This window comes from Lissotriton helveticus, chromosome 3_1, assembly GCF_964261635.1.
Source record: "Lissotriton helveticus chromosome 3_1, aLisHel1.1, whole genome shotgun sequence".
Classification (NCBI taxonomy): domain Eukaryota; kingdom Metazoa; phylum Chordata; class Amphibia; order Caudata; family Salamandridae; genus Lissotriton; species Lissotriton helveticus.
In genome coordinates this window covers 1,236,602,201-1,236,621,120 of record NC_136061.1, presented here as the reverse complement: position 1 = coordinate 1,236,621,120, position 18,920 = coordinate 1,236,602,201, and the positions used below count along the sequence as shown (strand labels likewise).

Sequence of the window (18,920 nt, the reverse complement as noted above, 5' to 3'; positions counted from 1 at the left end):
AAGAAGATGGCTCAGACTGGCTGAGCAAGCCGTTGGCCAGTACCAGAGAGTCCCGTGCACTTCCCTCCGATATATCCTCCTCAACCACAGGTCGGTGGCAAGGGCTGCAGATGTCACTTTCGGGAACCCCTTGATTCTCCGACACGCCAATAACTAAACCAGTTGTTGCAATAGAGGGTGTCTGTGATCTACCAGCCCCCTTATCCCCGGTATCTGGCTTATGAGCAATAAGTCAATCGACCCCATCCAGGGCACTCAAACAATTGAAACGATTGAAATGAGAATACGGTGTCTCTGGCACTTGGGAGTACTGGTGTTGTCTGTGGTCCTTGCGACTGCGTCTATGATCCACCCTTGTCCAATCCTCATACAGTTGAACCCTATGCATACGAATAGGGGGGAAGAAAAAAGAAACTGGCAGGGTCTGGATAGTAGAATCCAAGGATCTGTTGACGCCTTCACAAATATGCAGCACCTTACCCTGATCTTTGAAGGTTACCAGGACGCAGTCCCCTGTTATTGATTTCCTGGTCTTCCCTAGCCACGGGACCCTTCTCACCATAATAATCTCATTATTTAAATAGGGTGGTAATGGTCGGTTCCAATTGAGCCATTTGATAACCTTTTTCTTGAGGGATAAGTAATCTTCTTTTTCCCCTGATCGTAAGTGGGGGGCACCTGCTAGGACCACTGTAAGGCTATTGGCTTCGGGCGGGAGATCTGGTCTCCTAGGTCTTGGGGAGGGCCCAGCCGGGGAGCGTGGGGTACCTTTGCCGGATTCCTGGCCTCTTTCCTTACGCTCTATCTGCGGTCTTTGGGGAATATGGTCTGATGCTTGCGCTGGCCCATTAGCTTGGTTATTGTGCTGCGCCTGGAATTTAATAGCCATAAGTGGCTGCAAGGGGGGGGCAGAAGGCACACCCTGAGGTAAAACTTTGTTAGCTGAGTTTAAAACTCCTGCTTCCAAATGGTCCCCTGCCGGGAGTTGAGGTCCCACTTGCTTACTTACTATGGTGTTCAAAGTAGTAAGGGATGCTTCTAGTGAAGTGAGCCTACTCTCCACTTTTTCTAAGCTAGCACTAATGGGCTGCAGGATAGAGCGGAGTAGAATTTCAATACTCTCTAAGGATAAGGGTGGGGGAATTTTAGCTGAAGGATTGGCCTCTAGGTTCATGTCGGTAGCCTCTAAAGTAGGGTGTGGAACCTTTGTAAATAGGACAGTGGGGACTTTCTCACCCACCTTCCCTGGCAAGAGTGAGTTGGTATGTTTCTTGCCAAAATCGAGGTGAGACAACTTGGGTTTTCCCCCACCCCCTAATGATTTCCTAGTTCGTTTGCTGGGCGGAGGCCTATGCACCTCAACAGCAACAGTAGGTTTTAACTTCTTCTTGACCATTTGTGGAGGAGAGGGTTGATCTAGAGGGTTGACTGAAGTAACAAATTGAGTATCAACTACTAGGACCGGTTGGGTTCCAGACGCCGCCCCTGAGGGACAGGGGATTTCCCTTAATAAAAGAGGAAAGTCCTCAAGGGTCAGTGGGTTTGGGCTATCAAGGAGCGTAGCTTCGTCTTGGGAAATTGGGTAGGGGACGATATCTGTCAGAGATCTATTTTTCATAGATTCAATGGAGCGCCTGCGCTCCGCCCTACGTTTCTCTAATGAGGTCTCCTTGGCCACCTCTCCCTTAGAAGGTTTAAAGTAATTATCCAACGTCCCAGTACTAGAAGCCCCCTCCCTTAGTGGGGTTTGGCACGGGGGTGGCGAAGGCATAACCAGATTCAAAGTTTTAACAAAATTTCAGGGAGTGGGCCCAGCCCGGCCTCCTTCGGCCCCGGACGGCCCCGCCCTTGTCCCGGGCTACTCCCGGCGCCCTCCCGCGCGCTCCCGCGCAGCGGATCAGGTGCTTTCTTTTAAAGATTGCACCAGGGGGGCGGTGCCGGCAGGGAGAGGAGCCCAGCTGGAAACGGGCGCGCGGAGACTCCTGGACACTGGAGTCCTCCGCTCTACCCTCGCAGCCCTGCCGGTGCCGGTGTTGGAAATATTACCCCTCGAATGCAGACAAGCCACAAACCACGAAGCGGGACCCGCGGAGCGGGTCCGGCGAGGCGTGGCGGCTTGGAAAAGGCTGGGTCCGAGGTAGGAAGAGTCAAAGCACAGAGCGCGGCGTTAAAACAGGGAATCCATGACCTCATTTCCCCGATTGCCATTGATTCTAAACGATACATCGTCCTTGAGAATCTTAACTTACACCTCAACGACCCCAGTGATACCTGCACAACCTACCTCCTAGAATGCATGAGCAGCATTGGCCTCAAGCAACTTGTCACTGACCCTACCCACATCAAAGAACACATGCTCAACCCCTTTTTCACGTAAGCGACAGAGTCAAGAACAACCAGGTCTCACAGCTCACCTGGATCGACCACTACAGCACCCACTTCACCATCTCAGGACCTACCAACACTGGCCTCATACTCCCCGGCTCCACACGCAGAAACTGGTAAAAGATATCCAAATGCCCATTTAACAATGCTCTCAACTGCCATCTCCCAGGCACAACATCCTTCCCAGAACTGGCTGTGAAGAATTTCTCCCAGTGTATCACTGAATATACTCAAAGAATCGCCCCATCATGCCAGCCAAATTCAAAGAACCTGCCAGAAGACAAGCTGGTTCACATTGGAGCTGAAATCCACCAAACACAACTGTCAGCAACTAGAAAGGAAGTGGTGCACAAGCAAAGAGACAGGAGACCATACCACCTTCAAAACAACACTCAACCAGTACCACTGCCTCCAAAAAGAAATTAAGTAGAACGTCCTAGCAGAACACAAAGAGGCCAGCACAAACCACAGCAAGAAATTCCTCACCATTGTGAAGGAGTTCATCAACCCCACAGTTGCCAAGACTGACATCACTCCCTCCCAAGAACTATGTGACACCTTGGCAGACTTCTTCCATGTCAAGATCTTAATCACCCACAAACACAAAACCCAAACACCAGTTCACCTATTTGAATCCTCTCACAACTCATGGCGCAATTTCCATTATGAACTTCATGCACTTTGAAGCCCCCATGGACCTGTGCCCCCACCACATCTTCAACCTCAGGAGCAAGACAATTGGTGACAAGCTCAAGAATGTCCTCAAGACGTCCATCACCTTGTCCTCCTTCACTGAGGCCTGGAAACAAGCTGAAATGTGGTCCCTCCTGACGAAGCCATCCCCCACCCCAGCATAACTAAGGAACTACTGTCTGACTCATGTCTCCCTGCTCTTCTTTCCAGTGAATATTCTCGAGACAGCAATCAACGAGCAACTCACTGAACACCTGGAACACAACAACCTCCTGGACCCCTCTCAGTCAGGATTCTGAGCTAACCACAGCCCCAAGACAGCCTTGATCGCAGCCACCAACGACATCAGGGACCTCCCGGACCGCAGTATAACAGCAGCCCTCATCGTCCTGGACATGTCATCCGCCTTCAACACTGTCTCCCATCATATCTTGATCAACAGACTCCACCACATTGGAATCCAGGGAGACTCCCTCAAATGGATTGCCTCTTACCTCACCAGACGAAGTCAGATAATCCTTCTCCCACTATTCACCTTGGAACCCAAGAAGATCATTTATGGCATCTCCCAAGGATCAACCCTCAGCCCCACCCTATTCAACACATACATGACCCCCCTGGCCGACATTGTGGGATTGCACAGACTCAACACCATCTCCTACTCCGACGACACCCAGCTCATCACCTTGCTGTCAGAAGATCCCTCCACTACTAGAGCCAACTTCCAGAGATGTATTATAAATGTTGCTGACTGGATGGAGGAGAACTGTCTCAAGCTCAACACAGTCAAGACAGAAGTCCTTATCATGGAACTATGCTTGGTGGCCTGCTGAAGTCGGCCTATCTCCCCCCGAACGACAACTCCACCAACCTCGGCTTCATCTTGGACAGCAATCTAGCTGTGAAGGAACAGGTTAAGGCAGTCTCATCCACCAGCTTCCCCACCCTGCACATGCTCCACATGATCTTCAGGTAGCTCCCAGTCAACATCAGAAGGACCATCACACAGGCACTCATCATCACCAGGCTGGGCTACAGGAAGACACTCTACGTAGGAGTCACCGCACGGCTCCTGATGGGACTACAGGCAATACAAAACTCAAAGGCAAAACTCTACCTCTCCAGACAGACCCCATCACCACAGCAACACTGGCTCCCGATCCAGAAGAGATGACAGTTCAAGATGTTGACCCACGCATACAAAGCCCTTCAGAATGAAGGACCAGCATATATTAACACGTGCATAACCTTCCACAGGCCAATCACATGCTTATGAACTGACACCCTTTAGCTCCACTGAGACAACAGCGGAGGACACTTCCTCTCACAGCTTAAGGCCAAAGTCTGGAACGAACTTCCGCTGTACCTCAAGCCCTCCTCATCCTGTGGCAGTTGGCATGTAAGGAGAGTGGTGGGGTGGGGGAGACAAAAATAAAAGTACCCAAATAAGTAAAGACAAAATACTCCTACTCTCCTGCTGCTCCTGAGGACGCTGGAGCCCTATGTTGTCTTTAACCCAGCTATCTTAGACAGCTGGATTAGAGAGGTTTAAAATGTGCATGTGGGGCTGGCCGTTGTAAGACAGCCGGAGATAAAGACATGTGCCTGACTGGTAGTAGCAGATATCCGAAAGCCCTGCCCCCGTCCTGACGCTCGGCTCGGGGTTTTGAAAAATAAATTGGTAATAAATTAACTTTATTACCATTTTATTTTTTTTAACTCTGGGGGTGGTTTTTAAGTGGGGTGACGCTCCTCTGCCTTAGCAGAGGAACTACCCCTGTCTTCTCATTGCTCTAGCAATTCAGGAAAGTACACAAGATCTGGCTGTTCGAATGAATAAGATGACCATGAAGCAGCTATCAACAACAGTGCCTTGAGAACCTCACAGATGATTTGCTGAGTTTTATAAATCCTTTATTGACTGATTGAAACATGTAAATATGTATGTAAAAATGAGTATGGGATAAGTAGCGTGTTGATGTTTTGTGTCATAACAGTAGGATGGGTGCATTCTGATAGTGAATATAGTGGAGTTATGAGTGGTGATGATGATTTGATTGAGAGTGCTATAACTACAGAGCAAGTTGTGTGCAGGAGAAGTTTAAGAGTTGTTAAGAAACCACAGTTTGGGGGGAGTGGCTACAGCGCCAACTAAGATGGCCGCCTAGAGTGGTTTCTCCGCTGCACCAAGACCTGTCTTCCGACCCTTTATCTGCTTTCTGGCAGCTTTCCCGATGTCAGCCGCCTGCACTCTGCGTCGGAATGTGAGGAGCTGCTGATGTGCCCTCTCTCTATCTCCGAGCGCCTTTCTACGTGGATCTACGGCTGCGGCTTGCTTTCCTCACATCAGAGCGATCCGCCGCCATTTTAGGCGTATTTGCCTCCTCGCATCATGCCGCTACCTGCTGTTGCCCGAATCTCTTGAAGCTGCCGGTGAGATTCCTTTCTGCTCCTGACCTCCTATATTCGCTCCTTTGAGGCTGCAATCCGTTTTGTTTTCTTTATATAACCGAGCGGTCCGACGCTGCTTTACCAGTCATTGTTTTTCCCGCATCATGACGCTAATACCGTTATGCAAGCCCTCTTATCCCTGACTCTGCTCTTTTAGTCAGGATAATTCCAATTTCATTACATTTGAGTTACAGGAGCCAGTATATATTTAAAGATGCCCTTTTTGCCCATGTTCGGGACTGTATGCTGCTAATCTCATGCTACATGCTATACCAGCTTACCTACAACCATTTACCAACTTATTTTTGTGATGGACTTTCCCTATTTTTGCGCATATTGAAGATCTCTTGTTCTCATGTCTCTTTTTCAACGGAAGTTTGTCTGAGCCCTGCATATTTTCATTGTGCGTATACCCTCTGAGTCTTCATGGTGCTAATTCCATGCTATATGCCATAACAACTTATCTACAATCATTTACCAACTTACCTTTGTGATGGACTTTTTCTTTTTTTGCGCATATTGAAGTTCTCTTGCTCTTATGTACCTTTTTCATCGGAAGTTTGACTGAACCTTGCACATTTCCATTGTGCTCAGCCTACACTACTCTTTATACTTCCGTATATCTTCTGGGACTAATGTTTATGGCTTAAAGATTTATCTATTTCCTGCCAGATTGCCTGTTCTGACCGGATTTAGACGAACTTGACAATATTCTTTCTCATATGGTCAAACTGAGCACACCAAAATTGATTTTTGTTCCTTCTACAAGTGCTCAAAGGTCTTCCTCTGTAACCTTGTGTACTCCCAACACTGAAACAACGATGGCTGGATCTACACCACATCGATCTTCTGTTGCGCAAGCCACTTCTAATAAGTCTTCACCTCCTACTACTTCATCCAAACGCTTAAAACATGATCCTCTTTCTCCTGATAAACCCTCGTTTCCTATCTCAATGGAACTGATCTTAGAAGAAATATGCGCATTACGCCCATTCATTGAAGAAACTAATAAAGACATGCAACTTTAGAAAGAAAAATGGTCGACGATGGATACCCAGATTACTTCAGTTGAACAGCAAGTTTCTGAAATACAATCTAACTCACAACTTATTTCTTCTTTAGAAAAGTCACTTCTCTCCCTTCAACAACATACGGAGGATTTAGAAAACAGAAATAGAAGGAACAACCTTCGTATTTATGGCTTGCCAGAATCCCTTGATGGAGATGATACAATGGCTTTCTACACTTCCTGCCTGCCGAAACTCTTGGACATGCCATCTTCAACTTCTCTCAGTATCCAAAGGGATCATAGGCTTGGTCCTCGCTCGACTGCCTATAGAAAACCACGTGGAGTTATCATCCTCTTTTTGAAATTTATCAATCTCCTTTCGGTCCTCTCCGCAGCTAGAGCCAAAAGAGTTCGTGTCTCTTCGTCCCTCTTTATGCTCCCTTGGAGCTCGATATGGCCTGTTCCATCCTTGCATCTTCAAGGTTACTCATCAAAATCGGACATGGACTTTTCAAGATCCTGGTGAACTCAGAAATGTCATTCTTCTTCAATCTAATAGTGGCATGGATACCTACACTTCTTCCAGTGGCTGAACAGCTCTTCGATGTTACTTGATTGTTTCCTATTGTCTCTTCTTTCTCTTTTTGTGGTTGTTTCCTACAATTTTCCTGTTGCAGTTTCGTATTCAAGTTGTTTTATATTGTTACATTTTGTGGTAATTTGCATTGGTTTGTTCACACTTTATAAAGTTTTGATCTCATCATTATTTTTCCCCTCCCACAGGATCATACTCATTGTCTCCTCCTTCTTGTGATCTCCTTCCTGTGGTCCTTTTGTCGTCCTGGTGCGGTAGGATCCCTGCTCTTCGATTTAGTCCATCTTGTTAAGTGTCGCCATTTCCCCACCTTCCTTTTGTATTCCCCTCTCAGGTGTGTTTTTGGTTTTTTTGCAGTCGTCCTTTGGATATGTACTGTCTCTTCTTTCTTCTCCTTCACTCCATTTTTGCTATTTTTCTTCCCTTTTAACTCTTTCATATTCTCGCCCTATTTTCTGGTTTTTGCTGCTCCTTTTTTTCCTTTCTCACTTTCTTCCGTTCTCGAATTTTTGTTGTTTACTTGTCTTTTTGCACTTTTTGAAATTATCATATCTATTTTGTTTATAAATTTAGAGTTGTTTCTTGGAATGTGAAAGGTTTTATTAATCCCATTAAACAGCAGAGAGTACTTTCTCACTTTTCTTCTTACACTCCCGATATTGTCCTTCTACAGGAAACTCAACTTTCTGAACTTGAATCTCTTAAATTGAAAAGAAATTGGGTTGGTACAGTTTTATTTTCTCCTTCTGTTAACAAAAAGAATGGTGTTGCTCTTTTAATTCATAAAAAACTGAAATGTAAAGCTTTATTGGAGGAAAAAGATGCTGATGGTCGATGGATTTTAGCTATGTTACTTATTAATTCAATTCTTATCACTGTTTTCAATATTTATGGCCCTACTCAGCCCGACTGTTCCTTTTGGCCCTTAATTACTAGCAAATGTATTCAACACAAAGCTGATCTTTTTCTTTTAGGAGGAGATTGCAACCAGATTATGGATCCATTTTTAGACCGCAAAAACTCAGTTCGCTTTATCCCTCACAAACCTCACAAACAGTTTTTAGACACTATTTCACAAGCACGTCTTTCTGACTCCTGGAGGCTTACACACCCTGACACTCTAGATTATTCCTTTTTCTCTCCTCCACATACCTCTTTTTCTCGTTTAGATGATATCTTTCTCTCTCCATCTTTATCTCAAAACTTACTGTCTTCCTCTATTGAACCTATTGTTATTTCGGATCATGCCCCTATCCTTACAGATTTTGATTTGGTTCCTCCTCATCCTAAATCTTCTCGTTGGCGTTTTAACTGTACACTCCTTACTGATCCTAATTTTCCTTCTTCTTTTCGTTCCTTCGCTAACTATTTTTTTCAGTTAAATTCTGATCTTCATATCCCTTCTCACGTCCTTTGGGACTCTTTCAAAGCTACTGCAAGAGGATTTATTATCGATTTTGTTTCTAAGAAAAAGAAACAATTTATTCAGAAACGTAAATCTTCTCTAGCACATATAAAAAAATTGGAACATCAATTCTACACTTCCTCTGATAAAGGTATGTCACCAGATCTTTTGCGAGCCAAAATTGATTTTAATAAACTCACCACTGATAATGCATCATCAATTCTTCTTCGAAGTAGTGCACGTTATTATGGTGGACGTAATAAATCCGGGAAACTCTTAGCCAATTATCTTAAGTCTCGTAAGGAACGTACTTCTATTGGCTCAATCTATTCTCCTAACAACACCTTGCTTCATACTGATAAAGACATTCTCGATCAATTCCAATTGTTTTACCAAAATGTATACACTCCAGAAGCTCCCCCTACTCCCTCTCTACTTCAATCTTATTTTGACAAATTGCCTAAGCCTTCTACTTCTCACCTCAACTTCCCAGAGCAAGAACTTGATCTTTCACTGCAGGCACTCTCTATTGCCCTATCTTCCCTTACTAAAGGTAAGACTCCAGGCCCTGATGGTTTTCCGGTTGAATTTTATTTGCATTTTTCCGATCTCTTGTTGCCTAAACTTCTCTCTCTCTTTCACTCATTTTGTTCTTCTGGCAATACGGAGGGCTCCTTTCAGGATGCCACCTTTTGTCTCATTCCTAAAGAAGGTCATGACCCGAAGTTTTGTAAGAACTATCGTCCGATTTCGTTTGTCAATGTTGACTATAAACTCTTTGTTAAATTGCTCGCTCTACGTTTAGATCCTTTTATGCCTCATCTAATTGGAAAAGAACAATGTGGTTTTGTTAAGGGTAGGCTCACTTCTGATAATTCTCGAATCTTTTTGAATGTTTTAAATAAGGCCCCCTCTCTTTCCATCCCTTTGGCAGCTATCTCTATTGATGCTGAAAAGGCCTTTGATAGAGTTCATTGGTCCTTTTTGTTTGCCTCCTTAAATGGCATGGTTTTGGCCCTAAATGTATTTCTCTTATATCTTTATTATATTCTATGCCCAAGGCTTCAGTTCTTGTTAACGGTCAACTTTCCTCGTCTTTTACTCTTCAGCGAGGAGTTCGCCAGGGATGTCCTCTTTCCCCACTTCTTTTTGGATTGGATCTTGAACCTTTTCTCACCTCCATCCGCATTAATACTTCTATTTCTGGTTTCCCATACGGTGGTAAACAATTAAAACTTTCTGCATAAGCTGATGACATCCTTTTATTTATCTCAAACCCAGAATTATCTATTCCTTCTCTACTGGCTGAGTTTGAAGCATTTTCTCTTGTCTCTGGTTATAAGATCAGTTCTGACAAAAGGGAAATTCTTCCCCTGACCAAATTTTGTCTTCCCCATCTCTTTTCCTCTACTGGTTTTACCTGGAACAGTACCAAAATAAAATATCTTGGTATCTTGTTCCCCAATTCTATTTCCTCTTCTATTAAATTAAACATGTCTACGGTCCTTTCTCGGATAGACAAATTGTTTTCGTCCTGGAATCCCCTCTTTCTTTCCTGGTGGGGTCGTCTTGACTCTATTAAAATGATGATTGCCCCTATTCTTATGAATACACTTTCTATGTTACCAGTTAATATCTCTGACCTTTATTTTAAACGTATTGATTCATCTTTATCGAAATTTCTTTGGAAACATAAAAAAGCTAGGATTTCTTTGTTAGCTCTTCGCAAAGTCAAACAGAATGGTGGTGTCAATTTTCCGGATTTCCGTCTATACCACAAATCCTTCTCTTTACGTCAAGCTTCACGATGGCTTTCATCAGATCATTCTTCTCTTTCTCCTCTTTGGCTTCATATTGAACAAACCTGTTTTATTGCCCTTTTCCATTCAGGAAATCTCTTGTTTTACTGCCAAATCTTTTTATACTACCCTTTATTTAAACATACTTCTTCTCAAACCTTTGCTTTCCCCCATTGTCTGTTTCTCGTGAATCCTCTTGACATTCACCCATTTGGTATAATGCACTTATCTTGTTAAATAACAGACCTGTTGGTTGGACAACCTGGAGATCAAAAGGCATCATATGGGTTGATCTTCTCTTTGATGGTGTATCGCCCTGTGCTTTCCCCCAATTTCAATCTCGATTCCATTGTCCTCACTTATTCTTACGCAAATACAATATTCTTATGGAAATAATCCTTGATCGTTATTATTCTCTTCCTTGTTTAATTCCACCTTCTCCTCCTTCTCCTCTTCTTGTGATACTTTCCACTCTTCCTAAAGCTTCTCTTATCTATCGTTTCTTGTCTTCTCCTAACCCTGAACGTGCCAAAACTAAATTGGAGCTCTCTTGGGAAAAATACTTGGACTGTACCTGGTCCATTGCTCTCTGGGACAAACTATGGTCTAAACTCTTGAAAACTTCTCGCTCTGCCTCTCTCACTCAATCTTTATTTTTTCTATATCATAGACTTTACCTTTCTCCTCTTTCTCTTTCTCGCTTTACTCCCTCCTCTAATTCTGTTTGCTGGACATGTGGTATTCCTGATGCTGACCTTCTTCATCTCTTCTTTTTCTGTCCTTCTGTTGCTACTTTCTGGCAGCAAGTCTGGTCTTATCTTTCTCGCATTTTCACACTTTCCATTCCTTATTCCACTTCCCTTATTTTCTTAGGGAGTCTTTCAGAATCTTTAGATCTCCCTCCACATTCTATTGGTCTTTATGGTCTCATGCTCGCACTTGCATTTCAACACATTGCCTCTAACTGGAAACCCCTTAATGACGTTTCCATACGTTGTTGGTGGAACTCTTTATGTCACTTCCATAGACTTGATGTTGCATTTGCTTCTTCCTGTAAACCTTCTCGTAATGTTGAACTTTATTGGTTACTCCTTACCACATACTTAGACCTTTTAACTAAAAAGACATTTACTCCTCTCACTTCAGATAATTTTAAACCACCATGAAGGCTCTTTACTCTCTCTTCTTGTATTACTTACATTGTTTGCATTACTCATATAATATGTTCTTTTTCAATTAATGCATATTTCTTATTATTCCTTGTGCAATTTCCTCCCCTACCGTTAACTTTTATAAGCATTATGTCTGTTATATCATGATTTCCCATTCCCTCCCTCCCTCCTTTCCTTTCCCTTAAAAATCTCATAAAATGCTTTTGCTCCTTAGGTATGACATTAGTACTGTCTTGGATTTTCAACATGTTTTTGTTATTTATTTTATCTTTTTGACTGATGTCATATTGTTGTTTCATATCATTGTCTTTAATAAAGCTTCTTTTTGACTGATGTCATATTGTTGTTTCATATCATTGTCTTTAATAAAGCTTTCAAACTTAAAAAAAGAAACCACAGTTAGTTTTGGATTTTGTTCTTCATTGACATGTTAAGTGCCATAGTTGTCTCACTGTATCAGTAATCTGGTATATTTTGCAGGACTGCTGACTCTGCATATAATGTATTAATGTTTGCTTTCTGGGGAGAGAGAAGTGTGATATCTTTCTGTGCTGTGTTCTTTTCTCCCCAAAGTAATGATTTGTCCTGCAGACTGGAATGTAGATAAACTAGCATTCTAAGTTTCCAGCTGTTCATAATAATGTATTTCTGCTTACTTGAGTCTCCAGCTGCCTTCATGAAAGTGCATCGTTCTCACCACAGGGTCTTTTGTCCAACTCTTTTCAGCTCTTGTGGTCTTATCTGCTGCCTTATTTGCAGTTTTGTATACAAATCTGGAACCTTGTGTTGAATATCAGGTCTAGTGTCAAAGATCTCACATTGAGTACTGCATTAATCTGTAGACACCTCATCTCAAATATCGCATTCAGGTCCAGAGACTAGACCTGAACAATTTCTTTCCACTTCTAGTGCCCCTTGCCTGGAGTATTCCTTACATATGTGGATCCCTGATCTTGACTATCATATCCAGCTCTAAAAGACTCCTCCAGAGATTCACATCTAGCTCTAAATACCCCTTCAGGCATCTAATGGATGGCTCCAAATACCTCATCAGAAAAGCAGGACTTAATGGCCTCAATTTTAGAGAAAACCTCTAGAGTATTGTATTGAGCTACAAATGCCTCATCTGGAGTATTATTTCATACTACATGATCCTCAACACAAGTATTGTGTCCAGCACTTGTGGACTCATCTCGAGCTTTGTTTTCAGATATAGAAAATTCATCTGGAGGATTATATTCTTCTCTGGAGGTCTCTGCTTGTTCATAGTATGCGTCTATGGTGGGCGTATTTAGAATATCATAGCAGGTTTTGAAAGGCATCTCCCTAGTATTTTTCTCCAGCTCCAGAGGCCTGTTTTGGAATATTGTGCAAACTTTTATGTGTCTCACCTGGAGAATCATACTCAATCTCTAGAATAATTATAAATTCTGTAGAAACAATAGGACATACCCTGTCCAGCTTTATCATCTAGGAAATGTTCCCTAGTTTTAGAGGCCCTATCTGTTGTATCCCTGTGTGGAGTTCCCAGCTCTGCAAGTCACATTTAAGTGTTGTGCCAAAGTTTGGAGGCCATACCTGGAGTATTGTGTGTAGGACCAAGGACTTTCATCTGGAGTATTTTTTACACTTCAAGTGACAATAGCTGATCTATTGTCATCCGTGCTACAGGCCTCACTTGAAGTTTGTATACCATTAAGAACTAATTGACTTCAGTGTCAAGTTCGGAAGAGTTCATCTAAAGGTTAGTCTCCCTCTTTAGTGTCCCAGACTGACACAGATTGGAAGTAGTCTAGAAATGCATATACTAGTTTAAACCACATGCTACAGGCCTAGAAGCTGGTTAATGAAGGGGCATGAGTCAGCATCATACAGACAGACATATTCTGAAGGGCTTAACGTAGCACAGACTAAATGTATATTTAAATATATGAGCATTGTACTGTTGCAGTATGAAAGTGAGCGCTCATAGGAGAAATAAAGGAGCAACTATAGACAGCATAACCTGACACATAACTTTACAAAGTGAACAATCATTAGGTGGAATTAAAATACAATAGGGACAGATACTGACTGTATCTCATCAAAAATGCAGAGCCGGTAAGTTGTCTGCGTTGAAATATTATGGAAAATAGATAGACTACATATTGATAAAGGCAAATTTCTATGTAAATCTTTTCTGTATTCACTTTACGGCTTTCAGTTTTCACAAAGGACATTTACAGGTAACGAAGTTAGACTTTTGTCTCAGTTTACCTTTGTGAATCTCTTCATTGATGATATCTTGGATTCAACAGTTTTTCCCGCTTTTGCTGAAAACTGGTGCGCAGATTTCTCAAAATTAAAAATTATTTATCTTTTGTCTTCTAGAGCGAGATCAGTCCTTGATGAAGACTTGCAGGACTGGAATGCACTCCCCATTTCCCAGTGGCTATTTCATAGGAAACAAATGGCACCCTGTTTTTTGCAACATTATTGCATTTAACAATTCTGAAGAGAAGCGAAACTGCCTGGCAGGAAAGATGGTCTTCCTCATGGGAGATTCAACGCTGAGGCAGTGGATTCTGCACTGCACGGCCGTCATAAAAAGTAGGTTTACTCTTTTGTCAGGATTCAGTCTTACATGCTAAATTGCCACTGTTGCTAAACATGTTCGTATTAAAACAAATTCAACTGTTTGCATGCTTCTTAATATTTTTAGGTAAAAGTTTAATTTTAAGTCTGAATAATCATATTCGATCTGTTATGTATGATTTTCCCTTAAGTAAAGTTTACATAACAATATTCTATGCAAATAGTGCCTGGTTTCGCAAACTTGAAGCTCGAAGGTTTTATCTTACCGGTCTCAAAATTGCTTATCTTATTAGTGCATGAAGGAAGAAAGGTAGAGTAAGTTGCTTTGGTGTTCCTTCTAGCGACTTGCATTGTAGGTTGCACTCAGCTCACTGCAGTCCAGTGTATTAACTCATTCAGTTGTCTTGCTAGTCATTTTCTCTGAGAAAAAAAGAAAACTGCTGTTTATGCCTCCATGTATACAGACATAAACCGCCTTTTTCATTTTCAGATCAGGACAATTAACAAAAACTTTCTGCTCACTCTGTTTTATCCATCTGAAAAGGGACTTGTGTCTAGGAGCAGGTGAAATGTTACTCACAAAGTGTTGTAAAGTTTACAATCTTCACACATTCCAAAAGCTGCAGAATTAGTTGAGCCTGTAAAATCGTTGTCATGCGGAAGCACATCGCACAAACAAGATATTGCTGAAGAATCTTTCAATAGTTTATTTTTCTATGTATTCTCCCACAAAACGTTGTTTTTGAATGGGCTGTCTTTTTTCCCAACCGTCTCCTACATTTGCAACACTTTTATGCAACTGATTTTTACAACTATGCAACCATCATGACATTAGCCACACCTGCGAACCTTTGCAAAAACGTCACATAGTCTGCAGGGGAAATAGGTTTGCAGCTTGATTGCTGATGGCAGTTAAACTTTTAAAACACTGACCAGTCGATGGTGGTTTCATAGAGCTGGCTCCAGTAACGCAGAATGGCATAGAGTAATTCGACCTGCTCAGCATTGAACCCCTGCATGTCAAATTCGAAAAATTGTTTTCCAACAAACTACAAACCCCTACAATGCACCACTGATAGTATTTTTTCAGAAAAAAACATATAGCCGTGGCCAAATCATTGAAAAGGAAACACAAATATCCACTAAGTTGCTCTTGCTGCAAGCAATATTTTTTTGGCCTGTATTATAAATACAGTGGGTGAGTATCAGAAAGAGACAAGCTACACCGGACTAAAGAGCCCCAATCAAGGCAAAACCGGACTTGGGTTGCTTCTTTGTGAAATTCTGCACGGGGTGAGCAGGTCGCAACAAGTACGCTGGAATACGCTCAATATGGTAATTTACAGACACATGTATGCTGGGTGACGCCAATTGACCACGGGAGATCACTCAGCTTGTATTTATTCCATTGGGGTAAGCCCGGCCCTCTGGTTGTGTGTTTGCAACAATGTAGGATAGAGGCCAGGTGGCACTCTACATCCTTTCCAACTTTTACTTGTTTAGTACCAAAAACCAGACTATTCACAGGACTTGGACAAACCATACATAGTTTCTCAGTCTCTGACAGGGTGCAGAATTAGTCCGTAGTCCATCATACCTCTGACAGCGACCACTTTCTTCTTGACTCCCGGCTTGTCCGGTTAAACCCCCTAGGCTGGCGGGCATGTGGCTACCATCTTGCCTTGGGGCACTAGCTCTTAACCTGCACTTGCTGACCACGAGTCTGTAAGGGGGCTGGACGTCACTGCATCAGCCATGGATGCGTCTTCTGTTGCTCCTTGTCTGAAATCCAGATAGTTTCCTTCCAACTTGGAATGCTTGAACCAGGACAAGTTTTTGGATACTGATGACTGCCCTCCTTGAACGGTGACCATGGTCCCTTGAATGTTCCTGATCTCACACACTTTCTTTTCGAATTGAGTGTGGAACTTCCACACTGGGTGTTGGTCCCTCTTGATCAATTTGTCACCAATGGCTAGGTCCACCACTGTGGCTCTGCAATTTTGACTGGCCTAGTCATTTGTGGCTTTTCCCCTCTCCAGCAAAGCTTTGGACAGCAATGACAGCTGAGCTCCAACTAGACCTTATTGGAATGATGTCTCGCACATCTCTCCACAAAAACAGGTTACTGGGGGCACATCCGGTGGTACTTTGTGGTGTCTGTCAATATGCTCTAAGAAATCGATGCAGGAAGCATTCATCATCCTTCTTGCCCTCCACCCCTGTGCATAACGCTCGGTTCAGGGTGCACACAAAGCGCTCTCCCTCTCTATTTGCCTGAGGCTACTGTGGGTTTACATTGCAATGCTTTATATACACGCTGTTGAAGTGCAACTGAAATTTGTGTCTCTGAAAGTAGGCCCATTGTCTGTCTTGATCTCATTGTGAAGTCCCAGCACTGCAAAGACTCTCTCTAGAGCAGGCTTGAAATATCTAAATGCAATTGTGCCACATGATACTTGGTCCACCATAACACCCATGAGCCTGCCATCAGAAAAGCTACTAAAATCCATGGTAATGCATGATCATGGCATCAGGTAAGCTTCTTCTGTGATTACTGGGGCTGGGGGTGAATCTCCGCTCGTGATAACACAGGAGTGGCATTCGCTGACTTCTCATCCACCACTTATCCATGGTCGGTAATCAAACCTTGTCACTGAGACAGCCTTTGGTCTTCGCGATTTCCTGGTGCTCTTCGTGTGCTAGTTTGACGACTGTGGCCCACAGGCTCCTTGCCAGTACATTTTGTCATCCTCTGAGTTTGAGGCCTTTGTCACTCATGCTTACTTCATCCTGTACTCTTCAGAGTTGGCTCATTGCTGTTTGATCATCTACATTGGGGGCTTTTGCCCCGTCTGGAAAGTTTCACCATTGTCATTTCCTGAGTGCTTCTTTGGCTTTCAGTATGCTCATGTCTTCATTGGTGGCTTCTTGGATCTGCTCTAGAGAAATCCCCCTTGGACAGGCTGCATGAGCGATCACTTGCACAAAGTCTTCTGCCCCCTCATCATCTTCCTATGCTCTATTGGCAGTTAGACCTGCCGGGTACATGGAAAGATAATCTGCGGTGTTTTTCACCATGGGCCGCTACACAACTTCCGAGGTGTACACTGGAGCTGTACCAATTGTTTGATTTGCTCTGGTTACTTTCTGGCAGTGCCGGTAAACAGGGAGATCACTTGCTTGTGGTCGGTCACCACCTGGAAACTCTGCCTGCAGAGATACAGATGGAAGTGCCAGCATGCCCATCCGATCACCAACACCTCAGGCTCAATCTGGGCGTACTGTGTCTCTGTGTCAGTGAGAGGCTGCTGTATGTGATGAGGACCCCCAAACCTTCTTGCTTTTCTTGCAGAAGTACAGCACCAAAGCCCACAGGGCTCACATCAACTTCCAGACCTGTATTGTGTTTTGGGTCAAAATATGCCATCATGTCATCATCTAGTAGCACTTCCTTCACCAACTTGAATGCTTGGTGAGTTCTGCTGTCCCACTCCTGGCTGCAGTTGCACTTCGTTAGGACCTGGTGAGGTTCTGACAGAGTGCCAAGGTTGGGGCTGAACCATCCACAGTAGTTGGGCATCCCCAGAATACTTCTCATCTCCAACGTGTTTTGTGTGACTCTCACATTTCTTTTGGCTTCCAATTTCTTTGAGTCGAACAGCAGACCGTCGCCCATGAAGTGATACCCAAAAAACTCAACAGAGTTCATGTAGAATTTGCACTTCCCTTTGTGGTGGGTCAAGTCACAGTCTGCCAGCCTCTTGATTGCATTCCTCAGCCTTGCGTGGTGGTCTTTCAAGGTGTCAGAATATATTAAGATGTTCTCGCTCACATTCAGCATGCCAACAAATCCGGACAAGGTCTCCAGGATGACATCCTGGAAAACCTCTGCAGCGGAGGAGATGCCTAAGTAGAGGCATTTGTACCTACGAAGGCCAATGTGAGTTGAGAATGTGGTTATATACCTGCTGGCTTCGTCGAATTTGAGCTGGTGGTAATCCGCATTCAAATCCAACTTGGAGAAACAACGAGCTCCATTGAGGTCTGCATTATTTTAACTGTGGGGGTAAAATGCCTTTCAAGGCAAATGGCTTTTATTTGGGAGGCGTATGTTCAGGCCTCTGGGTATTTATGGTTGGGAGCGATCACTAAGTGTGAGGCCCACAGGGTAGGCCGAGTAATCTTTTCAATGCCCCCAACTGCTCAAGGTGGTCCAGTTCCTTTTCGACAAGAGGCTGCAAGTGGAATGATAGTCTCTGGTGCCACTGGCTTGAATGGCTTGTTGATGTGGCGCTTTTCCATCATGTCTCTGAGTTGTCCCAGACCTTGGAACAGTTGCGGCAATTCTTGAATGTTCATTGCATCAGAGTCATGGACTTGCTACACAAAGAAGACCAATCTTAAGTCCTCAGCTATGTGGCATCCAAGGAGGGTCCCAGTATTTCCTTTGGTCACATGAAATTTGGCCTGTGTGATCTTTCTCTTGATTTCTACTGCCACCTATATGACACCTTTTATGGGTGACAGCTCTGTTCCTCCATAAGTGTAAACTATGGCTTTGGTAGGGGTTAATACCAGTGGAGCTCTGAGCTCGCGGAACTGGGTCATGTCCATGGCATTCACAGACATCCAGGACATTCACAGACACCCCTGACAGTGATGTGTGTCTCACCGACTGATACGGTGCACAATGGAGGGGGTCGCTTAGAATGGTTTTCCCTACCAGCAAAAACACCCTGTGAAAACGTCATTGTCATCGTCGTCTGTGGGATGATACGGGGCTTCCAACGCCATGCCAAATGCCCTACTTTATCTTCATCAAGGGACAGCTTCC

The 18,920-nt window shown here is 43.5% G+C and overlaps 1 protein-coding gene across 2 annotated transcripts in view; it reads left to right on the top strand.

The window, feature by feature from the left end:
• Positions 1–18,920, top strand: part of LOC144823402 (NXPE family member 1-like) — a 455,053-nt gene that overhangs the window by 430,321 nt on the left and 5,812 nt on the right. For both annotated transcript variants that reach the window (XM_078681877.1, XM_078681878.1), the window contains one exon: positions 13,880–14,098. In XM_078681877.1, coding sequence (XP_078538003.1) covers positions 13,880–14,098 — 219 coding nt within the window. The remainder of the gene's footprint in view (positions 1–13,879; positions 14,099–18,920) is intronic.